We start from the raw sequence: 21650 nt of genomic DNA, 5'->3' as shown, positions 1-21650 counted from the left end.
AACCCCCCATGAAAGTTCTCAAACGGAACATATCAGAAATGTTGCTGCAATCCCCCCTACACAAGGTACGCTTACTTATTTTTCTAGCAGGTAAGCTTTATGCTTGAAAGTAAAAATTCTTTTGCTTTCTGCCATAGTGCAAATTGCCTGTGCAGAAGTAAAGACATCTAAAACTCAGTCTTCTCCCAAAGTAAGTACTCAAGCGTGGATAATTCCTAGTTTACAGTAAGTAGTCTATTTGAGAAAGCACTGGTTACATACAAACCCAGGCTAAGGTGACAGTCAAGGTCTCATGAAGGGCAAAACCAACTATAGCTACAATATTTTTAAGTTTGTATACAAGGAGCCATCGAAGTTCAAAATTGTGTTTTCTTCTAACTTACTGTCCTTCCCACAGAAGTCAGAGAAGATTGAGATTGGTTTCTTAAATTAAGGCAACCAAGACACTTTTCTATTTCACACTTTTATTAATGCAATTTAAATTAGGCTGGAGCCTGCAATTTCTGAACAGGCCACTTTGGGCTATTCGTACAGCTTTGTCATAGCAAAAGAGGTACCTTAAAATCATCTGTGAATGAATGATGCCACATGCTGTGATTATTCAAAACATAGTGCTTCAGTGAAAGTTCAAATATATTTTATACACAGTGATTATGAAAATAGATTTTTTCCATACAATATTTTACTTCTGCCAGCTACAAAATGTGATAAAGAAAAATAATTCATTTATTCCTCTAGCCCTAGGAATCTTCTTCTACTGCAACATATACATCACTCTCAATGAAAGCGATGAGGTGGGAGAAAGGACTCCAAAATCACACTGAAATATTTCCCTTGAATCTATAGGTGTATTTCACCGAGGATACAGTGTTGTCCTAGAGCCAGATCAAGAGGCCTGGGAACCAGGAAGAAATAAAATCCCAATTCTGAACCACATGGCTGGAGGATTTTGAGTCCCGGAAGTTCAAGTTATATGCCTGAGTCAACGCAACTTGAAAATAAGGGAGAATCCTGCAATTCCCCCAAACAAATCATATACTGGTCCTGAACTAATCTTTCTAGATTGATGGCAAAGCAGCATTTGCATAACAACTACAGAGGACTGGAAATCTGCACTGCAAGTAAAAGGCAACCCACTGAAGTGACTGCGGAACTCAAACCACTGCTAACAGTGTCACATTCTGTATATTTTAGGATACATTGGTTCTGAACTTCCAGCAATAGCTGCATTTCCTTAGATTCAAGGTTAGTTTTAACTTTGGGGTGTTTTAAGTAAGCATCTGAGGTAAGAGTTCTTGATGCACCTTTTTTTTTGGTATAGTTTCTTCATGTGCTTTTTGATTGTGTATAAAATAAACATTTTGTTAGATGAGAACTAGATTGATACTAAAGTGGAAACAGCTTATTAGATGAAGTGCACCACCACTTAAAGAGATGCTGTGAGGCTTTCTGCACTGCAGAAGTCACATAGTTCCCTATTTGCTCACAGGTAAAGCAGTTGTGGAAAGGGCACTTTGCCCTGTGCAAGATGCTTTTACAGCCACTTTAAGCAGGCCCAAAGTGGAATACTAAGATCTGGCTGGGAAAAGGATTATGCCCATGCTTTCAAGGATTCAGTGTACAAGAGTATTTGCATAGTACATTGAGGGGAAACAGGTGCCATTTATTCATATACTGGAGTAATGACGGGAGGACGGAGCATGTGCTGTGGCCCCAGTGCTTATCTCTACTTTGGTGACAGTATTGTCTTTTCCTATGTACATTTAATTCCCCACAAAGAATGAAAAAACTACAGGTACTCCAGTTTGGAGCGGTTATGACATCTGAATGCAAAATAGTTTTTCTTACCAGCTGTAATTGATAGTGCAATTTCACACTAATTTGGAGAGGATTAAATAAGCCATCCAATTTCTGAAGAGGGACGTTTTAAGTTATAACTAAATCTGCTGTGTATGCAGACCCCTTCAGTGGAAGCAGCTTCCACTACATGTTTTAGAAGATGATAAAGCTGTTCTATACCTGCATTCAAGCTACTACAAGGCAATATATTACCTATGATGACAGTTAACTACTGTTTTCACCCCAGAAGAAAAGAGTACCTGAAAACATCCTGTGGACATCGTCTAAACCACATCTGTCATTTAATACACTGTGCATGAATGAAGAAACTGACTGTAAATACACTAGTCTAACTGTAAACCTGAACTTTGTTGCTACTATACATGAATAACATTTTCTATTCATATTGCAGCTACAGATTTAATAAATAGAATTGCATATATTGTGCTTTATAAATTAAAATGCATTCCAAAGTGAGGCAATGCTAAACAATGAATCTATTTAACCCTCCCCCCCGACCAGCCACACATTCTGGTTCTAGAACCAGCCCACTTACTCACTCTCTTCACAAAGGTAGAAACAGTGTCTGTTTCTACCTCTTAAACAAAAGCTCCCTCCCCCAAAAGTGATGAAAAAAGAGTTTACTTAGGCACTACTGCAAATGTAAGTTGTCTAATAACCATTATTTCTAACTTAATAAGGGGAGGAGGTGAAGAAAGTCACAATGAATGTTTTGATCCTTCCTCTTCGGCATATTCTCTTCCCTATCTGACGCTCTGAGACATGTGCAAAGGTGTCAGCATCTCTTCAAAGATAGCTCCTTTTACATTAGATCCCCTCAAATTAGCTTCTTGTAGATCACAGCCTGACAGGTCACAATTCTAAAGGGTAAAAGAAAAATTAAATGTTAATTGAATATACCCAGAACTTAGTTCAAAACTTTACCTTAACTACGTTTATACAGAAACCACATATACTTCCATAAATTTCAGTGTAAACTTCTAGTCTATCACTCTAGTTTATAGAGTTTTAGTTGCTTCTTGTAAGAGAGTAGCTCCTTATCACAGTAACAGCTGGATTTATTTTTAAGTTGTTAGACTTACTTACACTCTTTATATCAAATTATCTTCCAGGAGTTACTAGTGCTTGCTGAACAAAGCTAGAAAGAAGCTGCCTCTTGCAATCGCACCAGACATTACTCCGAATACTTCTCTAGTACTTGAGGAAGAACAGCCCTGTACAAAGCTTGCAAAATGAGCTAGTTTGTCCTTCTAAGTAATAGAGACAGCAGTGTATCACGTGCCACCAGTCAGGTAAGACTCCATCATTACTCTACAAATGTCGTCCCAGGATCAAAACGAATCCCCACAAACCCAGGCAACTGCATTTCTCTTCAGTTCTTCAGTGATGGCATGATCTCACACTAAGAGTTAAGTTTAGCAGTACTTCCATGCATCACTTATGATACAAGCCCTTCCTGTGGCTTTGAGGTGCTAGCAAATCCAAGACTTTAGACTCATCTTCCAAACTGAGGCTAGAATGAAATGTCATTTCCTAGATCATCTGTATCTTCATAAGACTGAAAAAAGACTAGTGCACTCTGTCTAGTTTGAAGCTGGAGAACTCAGCCAAAAGCCAGCAATCCCCAAAATTTTATCAGTTGACTAGTTAGTATAGAAAATGAATCATAAATAACTCACTTCCAAATCAGTTCCTGCCAAAGTTGCTCCTCTAAGATTACAGTTTTTTAGTTTTGCATTTTTCAGTGTTGCAACTCTTAGATTAATTCCTGTCATTTGACTGCCTTCCATGTCAACACCTTTCAGGTTAGCACCTAAAACACACAAAGAGTAGTTTTATGAGGAAAAACAGTCAGAAACACAGTAGCTCCAGAACGATGCTTCCTCAGAGCCATGTAAATTGACAGAGGTCAAGGTGGAACTCGGAATTTAACGCTTCTACGGTCACACACTCAGTCCGGTATTTGTGGCCTCTTCTCATGAAAACATGGATTGTACAAACCATAGCTAAACCTTTCACATGCCGTATAGACTTACAAACACACAGTTCAGTTCCCACAGAGTACCTAACAGGCAAAATCTTCTTACCTTCCAAATTAGCTTTAAGGCCTGACGGATCTTCAAAATTGCACCCTTTTAGAGATGCTCCTTCTGCGTTGGAACACAGCATCTTTACCCCTTGAAGGTTTGCACACTGACAGAGATAGATATGTTAGTGAGATTCACAGAAGTGCAAAGATTAAAAATACCGAAAGTGATGAGAGTATAGTTTCCATTTCTGTTTCAGAAGTGAATTCTATTAAAGCACAACAGCCTTGTTACTGTGAGGAAGTATAAGAACTTGCTATACTATTACTTCTCTATCAGTGGGAAGGCAGATAATTCTCACCCACTGCACTTTTTAAACTTAAGATAGCTTCAAAAACCTTTTGAAGTGATCTAAGTAGAACAATTGCAGACAATATTGAAGAACTATGTGTTTTATACTTATCTGCTTGTTCCAATTCCTCTTCCCTTAAAATAACTAAAGGACAGCCCAGACTTTCCAAGACGCAGCAATTCTTACATCAAGCACTGATCCGGAGAGGTCAGCTCTTTCAAGATTTGCACAGCACAGGTTGGCATGTGCTAGGTTGCAACGGCTTAGGTTAGCCATCTTGAAGTTTATGTATCGAAGATCTAGACGTGAAAGATCTGCTCCACTGAAATTGAGACCCTAAAAACAAAACGATAAACCCCAAGAAGTTACTGCAGCTCTGAACACAAAACAGTTACGAGAATCATGTATACATACATGTGTATATAAATATACACAGATCTAGATATATAGATATAGACACACACACACAAGACTATCTATTCTACGTAAGACTAATGAAATGTAAATGCAAAGCTATCAAGCATTGCCCTTGGTTATGCTAGTGCATTTTACAGTTAAATAGAATAGCTTAACAAATTGCTCCTCCCCTTCAACCTAAACAAGGAAAGCAGCCCAAACAGCACACTTGAATTTCATGTTAAGGTCACTCTGCCACAGCTTGGAGTCAAAACTCAATTAAAAAGCAGGGGGGGAAAGCACAAATTGTTTGAATTTCATGTGTCACATGATGCTGCAGGATATTTCACCACCAGCCACCACCACTACAGATCCAGACAAAGTCTGCATTTTCGCACCTGACATCGCAGCTCAGACTTGGTTGGGGTCGCCAGCAGGAATCGGACAAACTCCTTTCGAGATATAGGAGAATGATCCTCAGCTGGCTGTGAATTCTGTTGAGAGAGTTGTTTAAAAGCTAATACAGATAGGACTAAATTATATATTGCCTGGAAGAAGAGGACATGTGCATTCACGTATTAAAGAAAACAAGTTACCTTAATAGCTATTTCTAGATGTTCGATTAGTGAATCGATACCAAAAAACCTGGCTTCTTCCAAAACACCTAACAAAACAAAGCAGTATTTGTTATTTACAGGGAGTCGTTAAACAAGAGAGTACTCTTCTTCCCTTACTGGAGAAGGCAGTGTATAGTCACACCAAGAACATGCCAAAAAGCTTGGGTTAATCCATCCTTGCTATGGGAGGAGCACCAGTTCAATTGACTTTCCCTACTTGTTCTATCTTTTATACATTTTAGCTGCACTAACAAAGATGAATAGATCACTTGTTGAAGTTTAAGGAGTCTCGAAGAAATGCATAAACTGACAACCACATATTTTATATTAGATGTAACTGGACAGAGGAAAAGCGAGCCTGCTTGCAGCTAAAAGGAAAAAATAACTCAGAAAGGGTGTTTCCAATACCAGCATTATGTTAAAGATATCAAATCCAGAATTACAGCCAGATATTAATCCAGTATGGAGAATTTTTAATGCTCTCAAATAAGTTTAAAGAGTATATCTTCATTAAACCGAGCACGTGGAATTGCAATACTTGAGAATAAATTCACCAAAGAAAAATCCCAAACATTTAAATGAGCGTACAAAAGTCCAACTGACTTTATCATGTTTACCTGAGGGCAAAGTTTAACTTCTAAAGAGTAATAATTTAGATGTCATACAGATAATACCTACCTAGCAAATTAATGCCATCATTTACAATGAGCTGTCCATGACGCAAATAGTTCAAAATTGGCTCAAAATACTCTGGACTGCGGTCAATTAGGAATGCTCCTCTATGATCTTGCTTATTTCCCCAAGCATCTGTTTCCACAACAGATATATAATTAAATTTGATATATTAATAGAAGAGCATTTGCTTCAGTTTCAGATTTTTATTACCAAAGCGTACTGGACTATGAAACATTCCACTTGAAAGGGTGTTTCTTAGAGAAAAGGAAGGGGGGGAAGAATTACCTTAAAATGAACTCGCTCCTGCTATAACTAAAACATTTTATTACATACATTACAATCATTGCTAGAATAAAAGCAACATTAAGATTTAGTCTGCCCCCGTTTCTAAAGGCTGCCTTGTACACTGTTTGCTCATTGATTCTGTTGACAAAACTGAGCAAGATGCAACAATAAGATGAAAACCTAAATTCAAACAAACACAGACAGACCCCAAAATATTAACTATGGATGGAAATTATATTTTCAGTTTGTGAGATGATAAGCATTACATGGGCAACAGAGAAATAAACAATTATAAAAAAAGATTATACGTTCTGCTTTGATACTTTAACATACTTTTGATATTTTAACTTATGAACAAGAGTCTCAACTCGATAGTGCCTTTTGCCTACTTTGCTAATTTGTTACTTAAAAAAAGAGAGTTTATTTCAATATACTAACCTTTATCTTTAAACATGTGGGCCAACATACTGTCAGGTTCTTTGTTAACCAAAGTGCTCCTAGAAAACAAAGGCAGCACAATTTTATTTTTACAATGGAATCTTTTGCTCAAGAGACAAACTTGCTGGTTGGAGTGTATTTCTGCCCTTGACAGCCTGAAGGTAATAATGGTGTGTGATACGCATTCCAACAGCTACAACACTGCACTGATTTAACTTCATATAGTGTGATACCAAAACACGTCTCTCACCTGAGTATCGTAAAGGTGTTTTAAATACAAAGCACTTAATTAACTGAAATATTCCAAGGATAAATCCAGGCCTGTTCAGGCTTTTTGCCCGTTTTACTTCAAATGTAAAGTGTTTTAAGAATTAATTTGTTGCAAAAATTGGAGTAGCAAGTACGAAATACAGAGAAAGTTGCAGAAGTCAAAGACCTCCTACTCCACAGTAAGTTATTTTTCTAGCTCTTTTGCAAGAGCATCTGAAGCCTCACCAACTGAATGTACGCTACCAGCTCCTATAACTACTTTACTGAAATCAAGCCCTTAAGAACAAAACCAACTAGTTGCATTTTTACCGTGTAGTGGTGAAGTATCGGCCTCCGACATTGAGTGTTAACCAATCTGTGTGCGACCCTGTTAGTTCTTCGTGAGGTCTCCCATCAGTTTGAGGATCTACACACATGAGAAAGGCACAGTAATTATGAGAAAAATAGTGACTATTTCTGAATCCTCCATATGGTAAGAGGCATCTTCTGAAAACACCAGAAAAAAAAATTTTAGATTTACATTAAACCAAAACAAAACCTCTTTCCATTAAACAAAAGGTTAAACATAAGAATTAGAGACTTACCAATGAATGGTTCCCCCTCACAGACAAACAAAACATCGTCATCCCTGAGAGAGGAGGGGGCAGGGGGAAGAGGAGGAGGGAAAAAAAAAAAAAACCATTAATCATAATTTTTTGTTCATCTAATTGACAGTGGGAACCCCTCCTGATTAGTTTCAGGTAAATGATGATCAGTTGCCATTAGCTAGAAGTTCAGTATCTGATTTTTATCTTAATTTTGCAGGTTCCAGTGGATTGTAATACAGCTGACTTCACTAGAGATGTTATCTGTATCAACCAGGTAGGGATCACTTCTGTTACTCAACCAGTTTAGTTTTACAAAACAGTTGCTTTTCTCCCCACTCTGGGAGTATTCTATGAAGCCAAAGCAATACTAGTGTGTCTCCTTTTCAAAAAAACCTCGTCCAAGTGCTGACTAGAATGGTGGGATTTTCTTGGTACATGCATTGCACTGTGAATCAACAGAGAAGGATGTTAAAAGGCATAAAGTGCAGCTTGTATCAAGTTCTGATTCATCAAGCTAGAAATGCTTTGAAGTTCAAAAGACAGTATTATTTTTCCTTGAGGCATGAAAGCACCTTTGGGCATACTGGCTGGAAATAATACCCGTTTTTAAGGAAAGCACTGGTTATTGATTAAGGTCAGAGGATTAATAGGCTAGTAAGTCTCTTAATGTGCATCCATGATTGGACTTTTATTGGATAAGCCTTACCTAATCAAAGCGATATCATCAATGAGTCCACCTTTTCCGTTGTAAACACTGGTCGCTTTTATTCCAAGCTTATTACTAGCCACAGACAGCAAATCTGATAAAGTCCCATACACAGCCACAACCTGTGGGAGAGAGAGGTTAGCTATAGGCACTGTGTTCACATCGTTTCTGCCATTTCAGACGTATTACCAGGGCTATCAATATCTTTTTGCAGGGCGGAGGAAGATACGTATGGATCTTTACTAAAAAAAGGAAACAAACAGACCAACTTTGATGTTAGAAACACAGCTGCCTTCAAATGGGGCGACTTGCATGTCTTTCGCTCAAACTCAACATACTGGGGTGGCAGCAGCAGTGAAAGAATAAGTGGTGGTACTGTAAGAATATTATGATTCAAGTATTTATTTCTCTGAAGAAATACTGCTATTTGTTCTGTTCCACATCTCTCCCGGATTTATTGCCCTCTCTAAACCCAAAGATTAAAGTACCGTCGCATTAACTGCCTTAACTCCAGCAACGTGGATGGGAAAATAAGAGATCATGGAGAGCATTTAGTAGAACTGCATGGCAGGGCCTTTTCCTATGTAGCTGGGCACTGGCTGGGGCTAGAAATCGAACTATTTCCACCCTCGAGACATTACTACACAGGCTTTAAACAAGGGAGCAGAGTTTAGGCAAGATTATTTCTTGGCTCCCCAACAGTGTCCATATGCAGCATTAGTTCGACGCAGCAGAGACCGGACATCCTGCAGCATTTCACCGACATGCTTCCCACCGTTACCTAGGACATGTATAGCAGGGCCTGAATCAATAATGACACGAAGGCGACTATCACCGCGACTCCAGCGAGAACTTCACGACTTGTCGCGACTCCCCTCAGCATTCACACGCAGAGAGGCCAGCAGCCGCGGACTGTTTTCTGGTGCATCGCACCCCGCTGCCCGCAGGCCGTGCGGGGCCGCCGGGCACTTCAGCACACACGGACTAGGCCCCGCAGACACCACCGCGTCCGGGGAGGCGGCGGCGGGAGCGGCGAGGCTCCTCTGCCGCAGCCGCGGGCGCCGGGGCCGTGAGGGGCGGCTGAGAGATGCTCCTTCGCGCCGAACCAGAGGCGGGAGCCCCGCCCGCGACGCGGCGGCCCCGTCCCGGAGCGGCGGGAGCCGAAAGACGGGCACCGCCGCTCCGCCCCTGCCAGCGGCTGCCCGGCGGCTGCCGCCCCGGCGGCTGAGGCGAGGGAAAGGGAGGAGGAATTGCTCGGGAAGCGGGCGGGGGTCGAGCCGCGGGCTACGCGGCAGCCGGCACCTCCCCGCGGGCGGCGGGACCCCGCCGAGGGCGCGACCCCCCCTCCCCGCCCCTCACCTTCCCGTTCCGGGGGCTGCCGTTAACGAACAGCGTGACCCGCCTCATGCTGCGGCGGCGGCGGCAGCCCGCTCCTCCTGCCGAACCCGGAAGGCAGCGATCGCTGACCGGCATGAGCCACGGCCAATCGCGGCCGCGCCGAGCCGGCTGTCCAATAAGAAACGCGCTCCGCCGGAGTGGCGGGGCAAGGGCGGGTTGGGCGGGAACTGCCAACGGAGCGGCGGGGGGCGGGGCGGCAGTGGCGCCTCCGGTAGCCAATCAAGGGAGGAGTAAAGCCCGATATTAGCATAAAGCGTGACTGGAAGTAGAGTCGCCCTTGATTGGTGCGGCCTGTCACGTGGCGCCGTTGGCGGAATGGACCGTTTCTTTTCAAAATGGTACTTCAGCGCGCGAGCAGCGCTTCGTGATCCCTCCGCGCGCAGGGCGCCAAAGAGTCCCCCCTCCCCGTGAAGCCCTGCCGGCGCCCGGAGAGAGGGCGGCACGGGACCGGCTCCCGTGAGCCGCTTCCCTTCCGTCCACCTTTGGCCGTGGTGCCTGGTGGTCGGTGGGCGAGAGGGGCGAGGGCGCGGAGGAATACACAGTAGTGCGGCCCGGTTTGAATGTCGGAGGCGGGTGCGGGTCTGGTGGCTGTGGGGATGCGCTGGGGCGGGCGTGAGGGCGGAGGTGAGGGGGCGCGGGGGGTTCGCGGTAAGGTGGGGTGAGCTGGGGAATGGGGGGAGCGGAAGGAGGTGGGGTGCGTTGGTGAGGGGATGTAAAGGAGTGGGGAACGCTGGGAGGGCGTCTGAGGGGGCTGCGAGGAGGAGAGGCGTTGGTGAGGGTGGGGGGAGTGGGGTGCGCTGCGGGGGTGCAGGAGGGCGAGTGCTGAGGGAATGGGGTGCTGGGGGAGGGGGTTCGTGGGGTGGGGTGCGCCCCGGGAGCGGCCTGTGCTGGACACGGATCCCTCGGACAGTCCCGTCTCGGCTGTATAGCCGGGTAGATGCAGGCACCGCCTTTTAGTGTGGACTTAAAAACATTAATTCGTGTTACGCAAAATACAAAAAAAATGCATATATTTGTGGAACCAAAGTTTCAGACTGACATTACTGAATTCTACGTGCTTAACTTAAAATCCAAGAAACTAAACGCAAAGAATGTTAGCGTCTTAAATTTTCCAGTTGGTATTAAATTGCAAATGCTTGTTGCAGCACTTACAGCAAAACGATCACAGTGTGATTGTGCTTATGATATTTTATACTGACGTGAAGTTGAAGTTTGATAAAGAGTGGAAGCATAGCCTTGTCTTTCCTTACTCGTGAAACACCTCTGTTGCAGGTTTATATTGCTGTGCATTTTTCTTTCTAGTGCTAGCCTTTTGTGTCCTTTCTGTGTAGCCTTTTGGAGATAATGACTTTCCCTTTCCGCCACACTGTTTAACACCTTGTTCCAGGAAAAGCCTAGATTTGGTAGAAGTTTGAGAATGGTAGCAAGCTCTTGCTCTTACCAAATACCTATTAAAATATCTTTTTCTTTTTGATAGGTATCTGTAATTACTGGAGAGCAAAGGCTGACTAAATGTTTCTTAAAATAAATCACTAACAATGCACAGGCAATCTAAGAATATACATGCTCCCCTGGAAGTTAAAGAAAATGAGAGCAGATACGGTGAAGAGAAGGAAAAGGCCTCTTTCCCTCATCTGTTAAAAGACCAGAAGATTTGCAAAGTGACTAAATCAAAAGTCGTAAAGGCATCCAAGAAGGAGAATTTAAGTGATGGGAAACAGGCACAGTTGCAAGAATGCACCCTGAGATACACCAACGACCTTGAAAAGGAATCGTACCATGACAAGGAAGACGTTGTTAGCTGTCAGTTCACTGAATATTTTTTTGATACGCTAAAAGGTGATATGGCTGGTAAACCTACCTTGCCTTTGAACAGTAAGGAAAATTTTTCAAGAAGTAGACCTGTTTCTTTGGGGGATGAATGCTACTTGACACCTAGTAGGGACAAAGCAGAAGAAAAACCTGATTGTGGAACGTCAGAGAAACCGAGGAAAAAACCTGTTCATTTTGCAGCTGTAACAATTGCTGAATTTGGGATTACTCAGGACAGTTTTACTAAACGATCTATAGGTAAGGATGGAGTGACTAATGACTGTTGTCCTTCTCAGAGGGATGTCTGGAGGTCATCTGGTCCAGCCTCTTGTCAAAAGCTTCAATTAAGGTCAGGTTCGGGTTGTCTGGCTGAGTTTGAGTATGTCCAAGGGTAGGACTCTGATAGGATGTTGCTTTAATTCCCTATTTAACTTTTTTTTTTTGTCCAGTTGATTAGGTGTCAGTGAGTTTCACAAGGGGGTAGTAAGGCAAATTCTGCAACTATTGGTAGACAGTTCCTTAACTAGCAATTGAAAAACTAAAAGAAAGACAGCTCCTCACTTGCTATATAGTTTAGTTAAATATTAACTTGCTTTTAGGAAGTTATTTTGCTTTTGCTCATGAAGGTTTCTTGAGCTGAGCAGCTAACTTTGGATGTTTTCATAAATAGCATAAATCATTCTTAAAACAAAAAGAAAAAAAAATACCATTTTAAAGCTGTAGGTATTCTTAACAAAAAAATTTCTTTCTTTTTTGTTTTCTTTTTTTTTTTCCTCCTGTCCTCATTTCAGGGAAATCTCCAACTTCATTAAAATTTAGACGAAGATCAGCAATTGGAGTACGAGGGTCACCAGAAAATAACACCCTTATTCGATACCTTGCCCAACAGAGAAGCAACAGGCAAAAAGAAGCTTTTACACAGGTGAGAGTCTGTCTCAGTGTAGTTCCCCCCGGGAATCACCATATACTGGTAGAAAGAGAAGGCAAGTCTCAGGAATAAGCCAGTAGAAGGAATAACCATGGCCTTAATTTTGTTGACTGCCTTTGGACACCTTACTTTAGAATAAGGGGATGTTACAGGTTTGTTTGTGTAGAGTCTGGAGTCTTTTCTCCACTTGCTCATAAATTTTAACTTTTATTTACCATAACCTGTGCTTTCCTGCGTTTGCCATGCTTGATTTTTGGCTAATTAAAGTGTTGATAGTTCGAAGTGAAGTAAATAGTCAACAAGTCACTAGCATAAGTGACTTGTTTTTTAATCAGATTTGTTCTTAACTCAAACTGGCATAAACTGTCAGAAAACAATTTCTGAGTATGGTCTAGAGGGACAGATTATGAAAGGCAGTAAAACTTAACAGATTTCTTGATACAGTTCCTTTTTTGCATGTTTTTACCATACAACTAAAATTGCAGCCAGATTAAATACAAGATTTGCTTCTTCTCTGAGTTTGTTTTATGCCAAAGTATAAATACAAAGTAATTAAAGGCCATGTCATCTTGGAAAGAAAAAAAAGTCTCATGAGGTTAACTTTATTTTAGCAGGTTAGTCCTTTTAAACAGGAAAATGTCAGGTCATTGAAAGACAAAATAGATGCCTTTCAAACATCTTTTAAATCATTACAAGAAGCTGAAGGGGAGACTGGCTTCTCTGGACTGTCACGAGTGGATGATGCTTCCCAGGAAGCAGGCTCTTGTAAGTTGATTATATTTCTGATCAATTATTTATCTTCAACATTAGGTCTTCATTTAGGCCCAAAAATACAAAACTAGAAACACTTAATATAAAAGAAAAAAAAATTTCCTTTCTAAGGGTTGGCACAATTTTGTTGTGTTTGGTTTGAGGTTTTTTGTTTGTTTAAACCTATCTTATTTCTTAGTGCATCCTGAATAGTGATTTCTCAGAATAACCCCCAAAGAAAAATGAAGACTGGACTTTTTTGTGACTGTTTTCTTAGTTTTACTTTCTAGACATATACCCTTTAATTTACTTTTCACTAAGCATTAGTGTTTTCACACTTTTTCCATGAAACTGAGAATGGTTTTTACAACAACTGGTTTTAGCTGTTTTAACTGTTACATCTCTTGATTGTGATGCACAAACTTTTTTTTAGTAACTTCTAAGTGCAGTAATTCTAGAAATCATGTTACATTACTGTGGTGTTAACATCCTTATTTCTTAATTAAAATAGTAAATACTGCAAAAGCAAGTCAGGGCAGTACTGTGTTAACTGTGAGAAGATGATCATGTAAAACAAACTACAACGCTTTACTTCTCTGGTATTGGTGGTCTTAACACTTATATGAAAGGAATAACTTGCTTTGTTTTGAAGATTTGGTAATGTTATTTTCAAAGTAGAACATTTCAAAACACATTTCAAAGAAATGCATGTGTTTTTCTTTTTCCTGACTAGAAAACTACCTAGCTTTTTGAATCTCACCATCCTTTTGGTGAAGAAACACAAAAAGAGCATTCATTGAAAAATCTGAAGTTTGTCTTTGTTGTTTGGTTTTTCTTTTGTTTTGTTTTTAATTGATGCAGCTCAGAACAAAGTACCTTTTACAAAAGAGTGGAACATGGATCAGTGGAGTGAAAAGTTCATGTCAGACAACAGTGGAGCTGACATAAAAGAAAATTTAAGACAAAATTTGATGAACAGCAGTAAGTCTGATACCAAGATATGCACCATCTTGTCTTCACACCAGGATGTGACTGTCACCGAACCTGCTGCTGCTGTTTCAAAGGTACTTATATAAGTGTGGGCAAAGAACGTGGAGAAAACAAATAGCGCAGCAAATCTCCTTTGTAAGAATTTTACGTCTTATCATGACAAGTCAAGGGAAGCAAAATCTGGCATGGACACTGATCCATTTGGACTGACAGTGAATATAGCCTAACCCCAGATACCTGCTGCTGGCTCTTCTGCGGCTGCGATCAGTTTTCTTTTACATGCAAATGTTCAATGTGGATGCTATAAGCTGTTCTAGTCAATGAGATTATACTCTTTTCTGATAATCACATGGAACAGCTTATTCTATTAATAAAATTTAAATATGTCTTAATTCTTTTGAATCCGCAGCTGTAACAATGTGAGATGTGAAATTCACAGATCTGGCAAATACAGCTTTTTCCAGATGTCAAAACCAACTTTATTGATCATTGGGATGACTTTGAATGCAATTTTTAATCTTATATCTGTTCAGCAGTTATTTGATATTCCATGCAAAAAAAAAAAAAAGGATGTACTTGTATACAGATGGAGAAGTTAATTTGTCCTATATAAATATCTCTGGTGATCCTTTTATTGGTGTCATATATAAAAACAGTGAAGATGGGGTCCATTTTGCTGGGTGTATCCTCTGATGCTGCTGGACCTATCAGCTTCTGAGTTGTAAAACAGCTGCGATAGTGTCACAGTTATATGGAGGTTAGGAAGAAACTTCCTAAATTAGTGATTAAAATGCACAGGTTTTTCATTCCATCTTTTTTTCATTTCTGACGTCTATAATCCTTTTAAGCATTTAGCCTTGGAGTTTTGGGAAAATAAATTCAACTGAAGTAGTGGATGATTGAGAAAACTCTGAAATCCTTGTCTATGGGATTAAAAAACTCTGTAGTTCATGCTATTTTAAAAGGCAGCATTTGCAAGTAGTTTTTTTATTTCTTTATCATGTTGTGGGGGTGTGTATATAAATAGATGCTATATATATATAATTTTGTAACTTTTTCTCTAGGAATGGGTTTATGAGCAACACAATCCTATTGAGTCATTGGAGGCTCTTCCAATTAGAGATATCTTAGAAACAGGCCATGGTAAGAGGATTCATCACTGTTGTAATCTTTGTTATATTCTTATTAGAAAGTAAAAATACTTAGAATATTTGTAAGGAAAAGTTTCACAAGCAGTCATCCCATGTCTGTAGTCTCGTTTACAATTTATAGTGCAGTAGAAACCCGATATAACTTTCACATAAAGGCTGATGGAGGGACCAAAAAAAAAAGTACTGCCAGTAACGATTATTCACGTGCTGCTGCAGAGGAGGCTCAAGTCCCAGTTTAAAAACTGAATTCAGAGCTTGTTCAGTACAGCATAGCATCAAACGTGTTTTTACTTAAGTGCAATTCATAGGAAGGAAATAGCTTTTATGAGAGGAGCTGAAATATTCAGAAGGTGGGGTAGGGCCTCTTGGGTGGTATGTTAGCAGTTTGATTCTGATAGAAAAAGCAAGCTCAAACTGAGACACAGGCTGGGAATAATTGCTTAGAGTTTTCCTTAATTTTGCTAGTCAGGCCACTTTTAGGGAAAGATATAGTTGAGTAGTTCATGCTTGTGAAGGAGAGAGTGATGTTAATGTACAGAGTCCCTCTGTACATTAAAGAATACTCCCCCTTGCTCCTGCACCCCAATTTACATGGGTGAGAGAGAAATCCTTATGCAAAATGTCTTTTCCTTCATGCAGTGCTCCCTTTTTACTTTTGTATGTTTTGTAAATGTCTCAAAATATGAAATGTAAATGTGGCACAATAATAGAAATTTAGAAACGAATGGCTTTTTTTGTGATGTTGATGCACAGAATGTAGGGAGATGTGTACATTTATAGTTCATGTTGCTAATACTATAGTCTTCTCAATTTTACTTCAGTCTTTAATTGTCCTTTCTGTCTACTTGCTCTAAAGATTTCAGTTCTGACCACATCACTAAAGACTTTAGAAGTAACGTTGTCTCAGATTTCAGCAGAAAGAGAGTTAGCTTTGTGGAAGAACCGAGCCTGGAAATATTTGATGAAAGCAAGCCACCTATCACACCACTGCAAAGGGGAAATATTCCATTAAATGAACACACACAGAGTGGCTCCCATCTGCGATCTGTATTGAAGAAAACGCCGGTGAAGCAACTAATGGATAGCATGAAGGTTGGTTAACTGACTTACATGGAGGTACTAATACTCAGGATGAACTTCTGCAGTCATTATTGAACTACCAGAATTTGAATTGTGGTTAAAGATACTTTTTGACTGATTGACACGCCTCAGAAATAATTTAATGCTAGCAATGGATTTGCTGTTTGGTCATCTTGGAAGCTTTGTTTGAAGCATTCATGTTATGAGAATATCCATATGTGTGGTGTTGAGTTTTATTCATTTAGAAAACAAGTAGGTTTTTTAAACAATAGGACTGATTATTAAATGTTGCTTACAGAAAAAGTTATTTTCACTTTTGATTTGAACAAGGACGATATTTTAATTAAATGGTATTGAATAGATGATTGTATCACTTAAATTTGATAGGAATACTCGAACGATGCAGTTGACAGAGGAGGAGGTGAATCTCTCACAGTCTCCAGTTGTGCAAAAATCTTTGAAGCATTGCAAACAGGTCAGATTCCCCTTTTGTTTTTTAAATAGGCAGAGTATTATATGGGATCATAAGGTTTTGCACCTTTGCTAAATCTGAAGAATGATATGCATTAACCACCACTGAAGTAGCTCACGTGTGGCATCCTACTGCCTGAAGTGGAAAATAAGGTTGCCAAGGAAAATAATGTCTATTAAAAAAAAAAAAAAATCCCACACCAAAACTTCAGAAATCCTCTAATACCGGAATAGAATCACCTGTTTTTCAAGAAATTTTACACTTGTCAACTGGAACTTGTGGAACAGCTAGTCATTTCTAGTCTTCTATTTCTTTCTTCCTTAATTCTTGGTATTGTAATAAAGCTACACTGAAAATTCTGGTTGAAGCCACAGGACATGTAAAGGTGGTATTTTGCTGTGTGGTTGGGGGGAGTGTGATTTTTAAGAGAATGTTAAGACCCATAAAAAGACCTGGAAAAGTCTCTGCTCTGCTATTAAATTCACTAAGCTGTCTATGTATTTTATTACAATAGAGACAACTGCAAGACATAGCTCTGAAAAGCCAAAGAAGAAAAGAGTTACTTTTGGAGAAGTTCTAAGCCCAGAAATATTTGACGAAACTTTGCCTGCAAATACTCCGTTGCGCAAAGGAGCAACACCAGTCCGTCATCCAGAATTGCAAAGTAATAGCCCTTTTGCAAGGTCAAGTCTCATTGAAGAACCATTATCCCAGCCGAACTTTGATTGCAATGATGTAAGTTTTTTGTTGGGTTTTTTTTTAAGCTATAAAAACAGCCTCTTAATCTCTGTGAATGTTCAATTTTTGTTTAATTTTTTCGTCAGTCTCCTTGATTTTGAAAAGACATTGCTAAACTATTAAAATACAGTCTGCTTGAAGCATTAGGATGACACTGAAAACTTTTTCTTTTGTTTTATAAATTCTAAATAGCGTTTTGGCCTGTAGAGCTGTGTTTAAAGTTGAGTACTGGTAGCCCAGGAAATGTTTTTGTTTTGGCTTTATGAATATACTTTTGATACTTTATTTATTTTTGCCATATATAGCAAATGAACTGCCGCATTTTTTAAGGAAAAAACATAAAATTGCCTGGCTGTTCCAAACACTAATGGACAAGGTGTTTTTCAGTGTATATCTGATATAGTATATTGCTAAAAAATTTAACTTTTTTTTTTTTTAAAGGAATGTGTTGAGCCTCTTCAAGAGTTACTGGAGGGTCCTGTTGCTGCAGAAGACCTCTTACCTGTTGAAAATGCAGAAGGTAACCCCAACTTGTATTTTTGTCATTAAATAAGGCATCTTTCTGTATCTGAAAATTGAGAGATGACACAGGGGTTTTTTGTTTGTTTGCTTTTATACAGGGGATATAGTTAAATTGTGCTAAAATTTAAATGCTCTTGCTTTCTTCTAAAGGTCTTTGCAGTAGCTGCAGGGTTTACCTGTTTAGGTTAACTGGATGTTATCTGACCTTCTGGTATTTTTCTGTGAAAGTGGCTGATCTAATTAGACTTACTCCTTGAAGTAACTGGGCTTACTAACTTGATTCTGATATTGTAATTTTGATATTTTTAAAATAGCAAGCAAGACAACAAGAACAAAAAAATTGAAAGGGGGTTGTGAACGTGTGTGATTGTATCTCTATGAAAGCTGTGTTAAGTGCTAATTACTTTGTTACCAAATCCTTACAAGTTTTGTTTTCCTCTTTTGTAAAGCAAGCTGTTAAGTTTTTTTTATCTTGCCATGTTTGATAGTTCTTTATGCAGAAAATGTTACTCAAGACTAAGATGACTAAACATGCTGTGCATAATGTTAGAAATTATGTGGATAATTTCCTCAAAAGATAATTAACTTTTTGTGCTGAAACTGAATCAATATTCTTATTTTCTTCATATATAATAGCAGAAACTGACAAATCTGATATGATAACAACTCGTTCTACTAAAAGGAAGGTACGTTTCTTTAGTGACGATGGGGTTTTTTTGGTTTGGTGTGGTTTTGGGGTGTGTTTTTTTTGTTTTTGTTTTTTACTTCAGGCAGAATTGTTATCTTTTGTACCTCCTGATGCTTATAAGAGTTTTTACAGCCTCAGCTATGAGGATTGTATATATCCAGGTGTATGGAAATATCTCATGTTAGTGCAGGTAATTGTCTTATGGAAATCTCATTTTTGAGTGAAAGTGGTTTTCCAGTTATTTAAAACATTTTTGGTTATAACCTGATACTTAAATTTACTGTTTTTATTGAATTTTCCAGGAACTTTCCCAAATAGTCTGACAAAATTTAGGAGAGATTTATTCATAGACTTTCATTCATAGGATCAGGGGCTTCACTCATGGGAATATAAAAAGTTATAATCGCAGAAAATGGAGGAGATGGGAAACAAAGTTTTCTGTCTAATTTTTCTATTTGGTTTAATTTCTTTGAGCTATAGGTACATGAGATAGAGGCTAATAAAGTGAAGTTTATTCCGCAACTTGTGACGACTTTCGGTATCACTGAAACTGTGGCTGTGTTCCCAAGTCCGGTGCTAAAGATCTTCAGTCTTGTTAACCTTTTTGTCTGCTAGCTATAAGGCAGACAGAATATCATACGTATATCTCTTCTGGTTGCTGGAATTTTAACGTGCATAGAATTTATTGTACAACAGTTTCTGTAAGAAGTGCTTTCAGACTTTAGTGTTGTAAGTTCTAGTGTGCCTTATTGGAGGGAGAAGGCAAAAAAAAAAGTAATATGAAAAAAGTAACCCATCTTGTCTGAAAGAAATAGCTAAGATGAAAATTTACTACTTTCTCTTTAGAATGTCCTTTTTGTACAAATAGAACTATATTGTACTGTGTGAAGAGACTAGCGCTATAAATCTTAATTTCCAACTGTGAGTGTCTAGCTCTTATGGCCTCATATATGAAATAACAGAGACTAATTACAATGTGATTCTTATGACTGTTGGACTGTGGTGTATTTTTTAAAAAAGCAAGCGTATGCATGTGCACCTACACATGCACCCCACCAACTTAAAATTCATGTTCCTCAGCAGTGTAGCACCATTTCAGAGGGGACTGATTTTAGCATCTCAAGAGCCACAAATACTAAGAATGCTAAAGACACTAAAAATCCAAGAAAGAACACATTTCAAAGACAAAAGAATATAACTACACCTGCTGCCAAAAAGACACAGGTAAGTGACAGCCCACTGCAGTTGGTGAATACTGCCTTTATTTCTCAAAGTGTCTCTTCTTTCTTGCGTGTTTTACGTGATTATTTTGATCTTTGTAGTAAAGATTTTCTAAAGGGCGTTATGTTTCCTGTTGCTGCCCGTATTCTCTTCTTCATGCCTATCTTGTTTTCCTAACTTACTGCCACACCCCTCTTTCTTACTGCTTGTTAAGGCTGACTAGCAGGGTTTAAAGACTTGTAGGGCAAAAAGGAAACTGTATGGAGGTGAAGGGGGGGTGTGTGTGTCACTTTTCAGTCTTTGGGGACAGAAAATGAGTTTGTGGTTCTTCTCTTACCAAGTGTATGCAGTAATAGTTCTTTGAACTTGCCCAGTTATATGCTAGTTAAGTATTGTAAAGGTGCGAGACTTCTAAAAGATTCTTGCTTTCATGTATTGGAAGGGAAAGCAGGTACTCCTTTTCAGACTAAGCATGAATGAAGAATCTGTAGTTTTGAGCTGAAAGACTAATTTCTTTGACTTCTAGATTTGGTTAAATGAAACAAAAATCAGATCTCATGTTTGAGAAGTAATTTGCCTTTGCTTTGAGTTTTTAGATTAATTTGTAGATGGCAGAACGAGTGGAACCTTCATTGTAGGGGAAACAGTTGTTATCTACCAAAATCTGGTAATGGTGTCACTTATTTGTTGGAAAATATTGTATAGGATGATTGTGCTCTTTTTTGTGCACAATTACATTGTGCTCTATTCAGTCTTCTCAATATTTTCAGAAAAGAAAACATACAAGCTCTGGGAAAAGAAGAAAGAAAAAAGTAAAAAAATCTTTATATGGGGAAAGAGAGATGGCTTCTAAGAAACCTCTTCTCAGCCCTATCCCTGAAATTCCAGAGGTTTTCTCTTCTGCCTCATCTCCAAACTCACCAAAGGCAAATGTGCTTTTTTCAGGTAATGTGGTTTTTAGTTTTGTTTTGCCTTGCTCTCTTGCTTCTAATTTTTTATTTCAACAGTTATGTAAGATAACTGTCAACAGGTTTCTTGAGTTCTGTGCATAGGTAAAGAGCCCAATGTACATTTTTTACTTTTAATTGGTTCTGTAATAGCAGAGTCCAGAGGATCTAATAGATTAATAATCTCCAACTGGATAAATTTAACCCTTCTTAGACTGCAGTGTAAAGGTGAACAAAAAAAAAGAACCTCTCTGTACTTTGACTGGATGCTGATATTTTCATAGTCTTTAAAACCGGTAAGTTGGGCATGAGTAGTTAAGTGATGTGCAGTAGCTTTCTGGGTTTTTTTACACTAGTTATCTGGAATGGTTCTTTAGAAGGTTACTTTTATGTAAGTAAAATGCTGTAAAGCTTTTGTTGTAACAATTAAAAAGAGATTTTGTACGTTCACAAGTAGAGTCAAGTAACCACGTGTTTATTCTAATTCAGAGGATGTATTTTTAGATAAAACCAAATCTGGGAATGCTTTCAAGGATGTTCAACAGAAGCCAGCTGTTGAAAGAATGAGAGGGAAGAACATCTGTGCAGTTCATATGTATTCAAGCTCTAAGCACCTGGACACTGTAGAAGCCAGCAGCTCCGGTGATACCGTGTTTCAGGTGTCAGATGGTGATCTGAAGTCTGTTTCTGGCATTGATCATAAGGTAACTGGTATGCTTAAGGATACCACTGGAAAATAA

The 21650-nt window shown here is 39.2% G+C and overlaps 2 protein-coding genes and 1 long non-coding RNA gene across 19 annotated transcripts in view; 2 read left to right on the top strand and 1 right to left on the bottom strand.

The window, feature by feature from the left end:
• Positions 1 to 435: 435 nt before the first annotated feature.
• Positions 436 to 9691, bottom strand: KCTD9 (potassium channel tetramerization domain containing 9). 2 transcript variants are annotated; one of them, XM_072846186.1, is made up of 12 exons: positions 9573 to 9691; positions 8214 to 8335; positions 7505 to 7548; positions 7230 to 7326; positions 6651 to 6709; positions 5931 to 6059; positions 5232 to 5299; positions 5034 to 5129; positions 4426 to 4575; positions 3948 to 4053; positions 3540 to 3673; positions 436 to 2720 (listed from the first exon to the last, which is right to left on the bottom strand). In XM_072846186.1, exons 1-12 carry the CDS (start codon positions 9684 to 9686, stop codon positions 2604 to 2606), a joined length of 1236 nt encoding a protein of 411 aa, XP_072702287.1. In that variant the 5' UTR covers positions 9687 to 9691; the 3' UTR covers positions 436 to 2603. The 2 variants fall into 2 exon arrangements, with proteins under 2 accessions (XP_072702287.1, XP_072702288.1); XM_072846187.1 differs by lacking the exon at positions 5931 to 6059.
• LOC140643883 (uncharacterized) lies at positions 3000 to 8629 on the top strand. The gene is made up of 3 exons (XR_012039680.1): positions 3000 to 3152; positions 7725 to 7781; positions 8428 to 8629. It is a non-coding gene; the product is annotated as an uncharacterized lncRNA (long non-coding RNA).
• A 239-nt stretch (positions 9692 to 9930) lies between the features above and the next one.
• The window catches only part of CDCA2 (cell division cycle associated 2), a 58704-nt gene continuing 46984 nt past the window's right edge, over positions 9931 to 21650 (top strand). For 4 of the 16 annotated variants that reach the window (XR_012039662.1, XM_072846098.1, XM_072846093.1 and 1 more), the window contains exons 1-14: positions 9967 to 10184; positions 11089 to 11681; positions 12215 to 12345; positions 12963 to 13116; positions 13963 to 14165; positions 15156 to 15234; positions 16099 to 16334; positions 16710 to 16797; positions 17309 to 17529; positions 17974 to 18052; positions 18691 to 18740; positions 19823 to 19966; positions 20734 to 20908; positions 21400 to 21614. Coding sequence is in view for 15 of the 16 variants with exons in the window: in XM_072846098.1 (XP_072702199.1) it covers positions 11150 to 11681; positions 12215 to 12345; positions 12963 to 13116; positions 13963 to 14165; positions 15156 to 15234; positions 16099 to 16334; positions 16710 to 16797; positions 17309 to 17529; positions 17974 to 18052; positions 18691 to 18740; positions 19823 to 19966; positions 20734 to 20908; positions 21400 to 21614 (2307 nt within the window). In the remaining variant the exon portion in view is untranslated. The other 12 variants (XM_072846097.1, XM_072846096.1, XM_072846094.1 and 9 more) reach the window with 12 other exon arrangements.

The sequence above is a fragment of the Ciconia boyciana genome, chromosome 25 (genome assembly GCF_034638445.1).
Source record: "Ciconia boyciana chromosome 25, ASM3463844v1, whole genome shotgun sequence".
Lineage (NCBI taxonomy): Eukaryota > Metazoa > Chordata > Aves > Ciconiiformes > Ciconiidae > Ciconia > Ciconia boyciana.
This window is presented reverse-complemented; position numbering and strand designations above follow the sequence as displayed.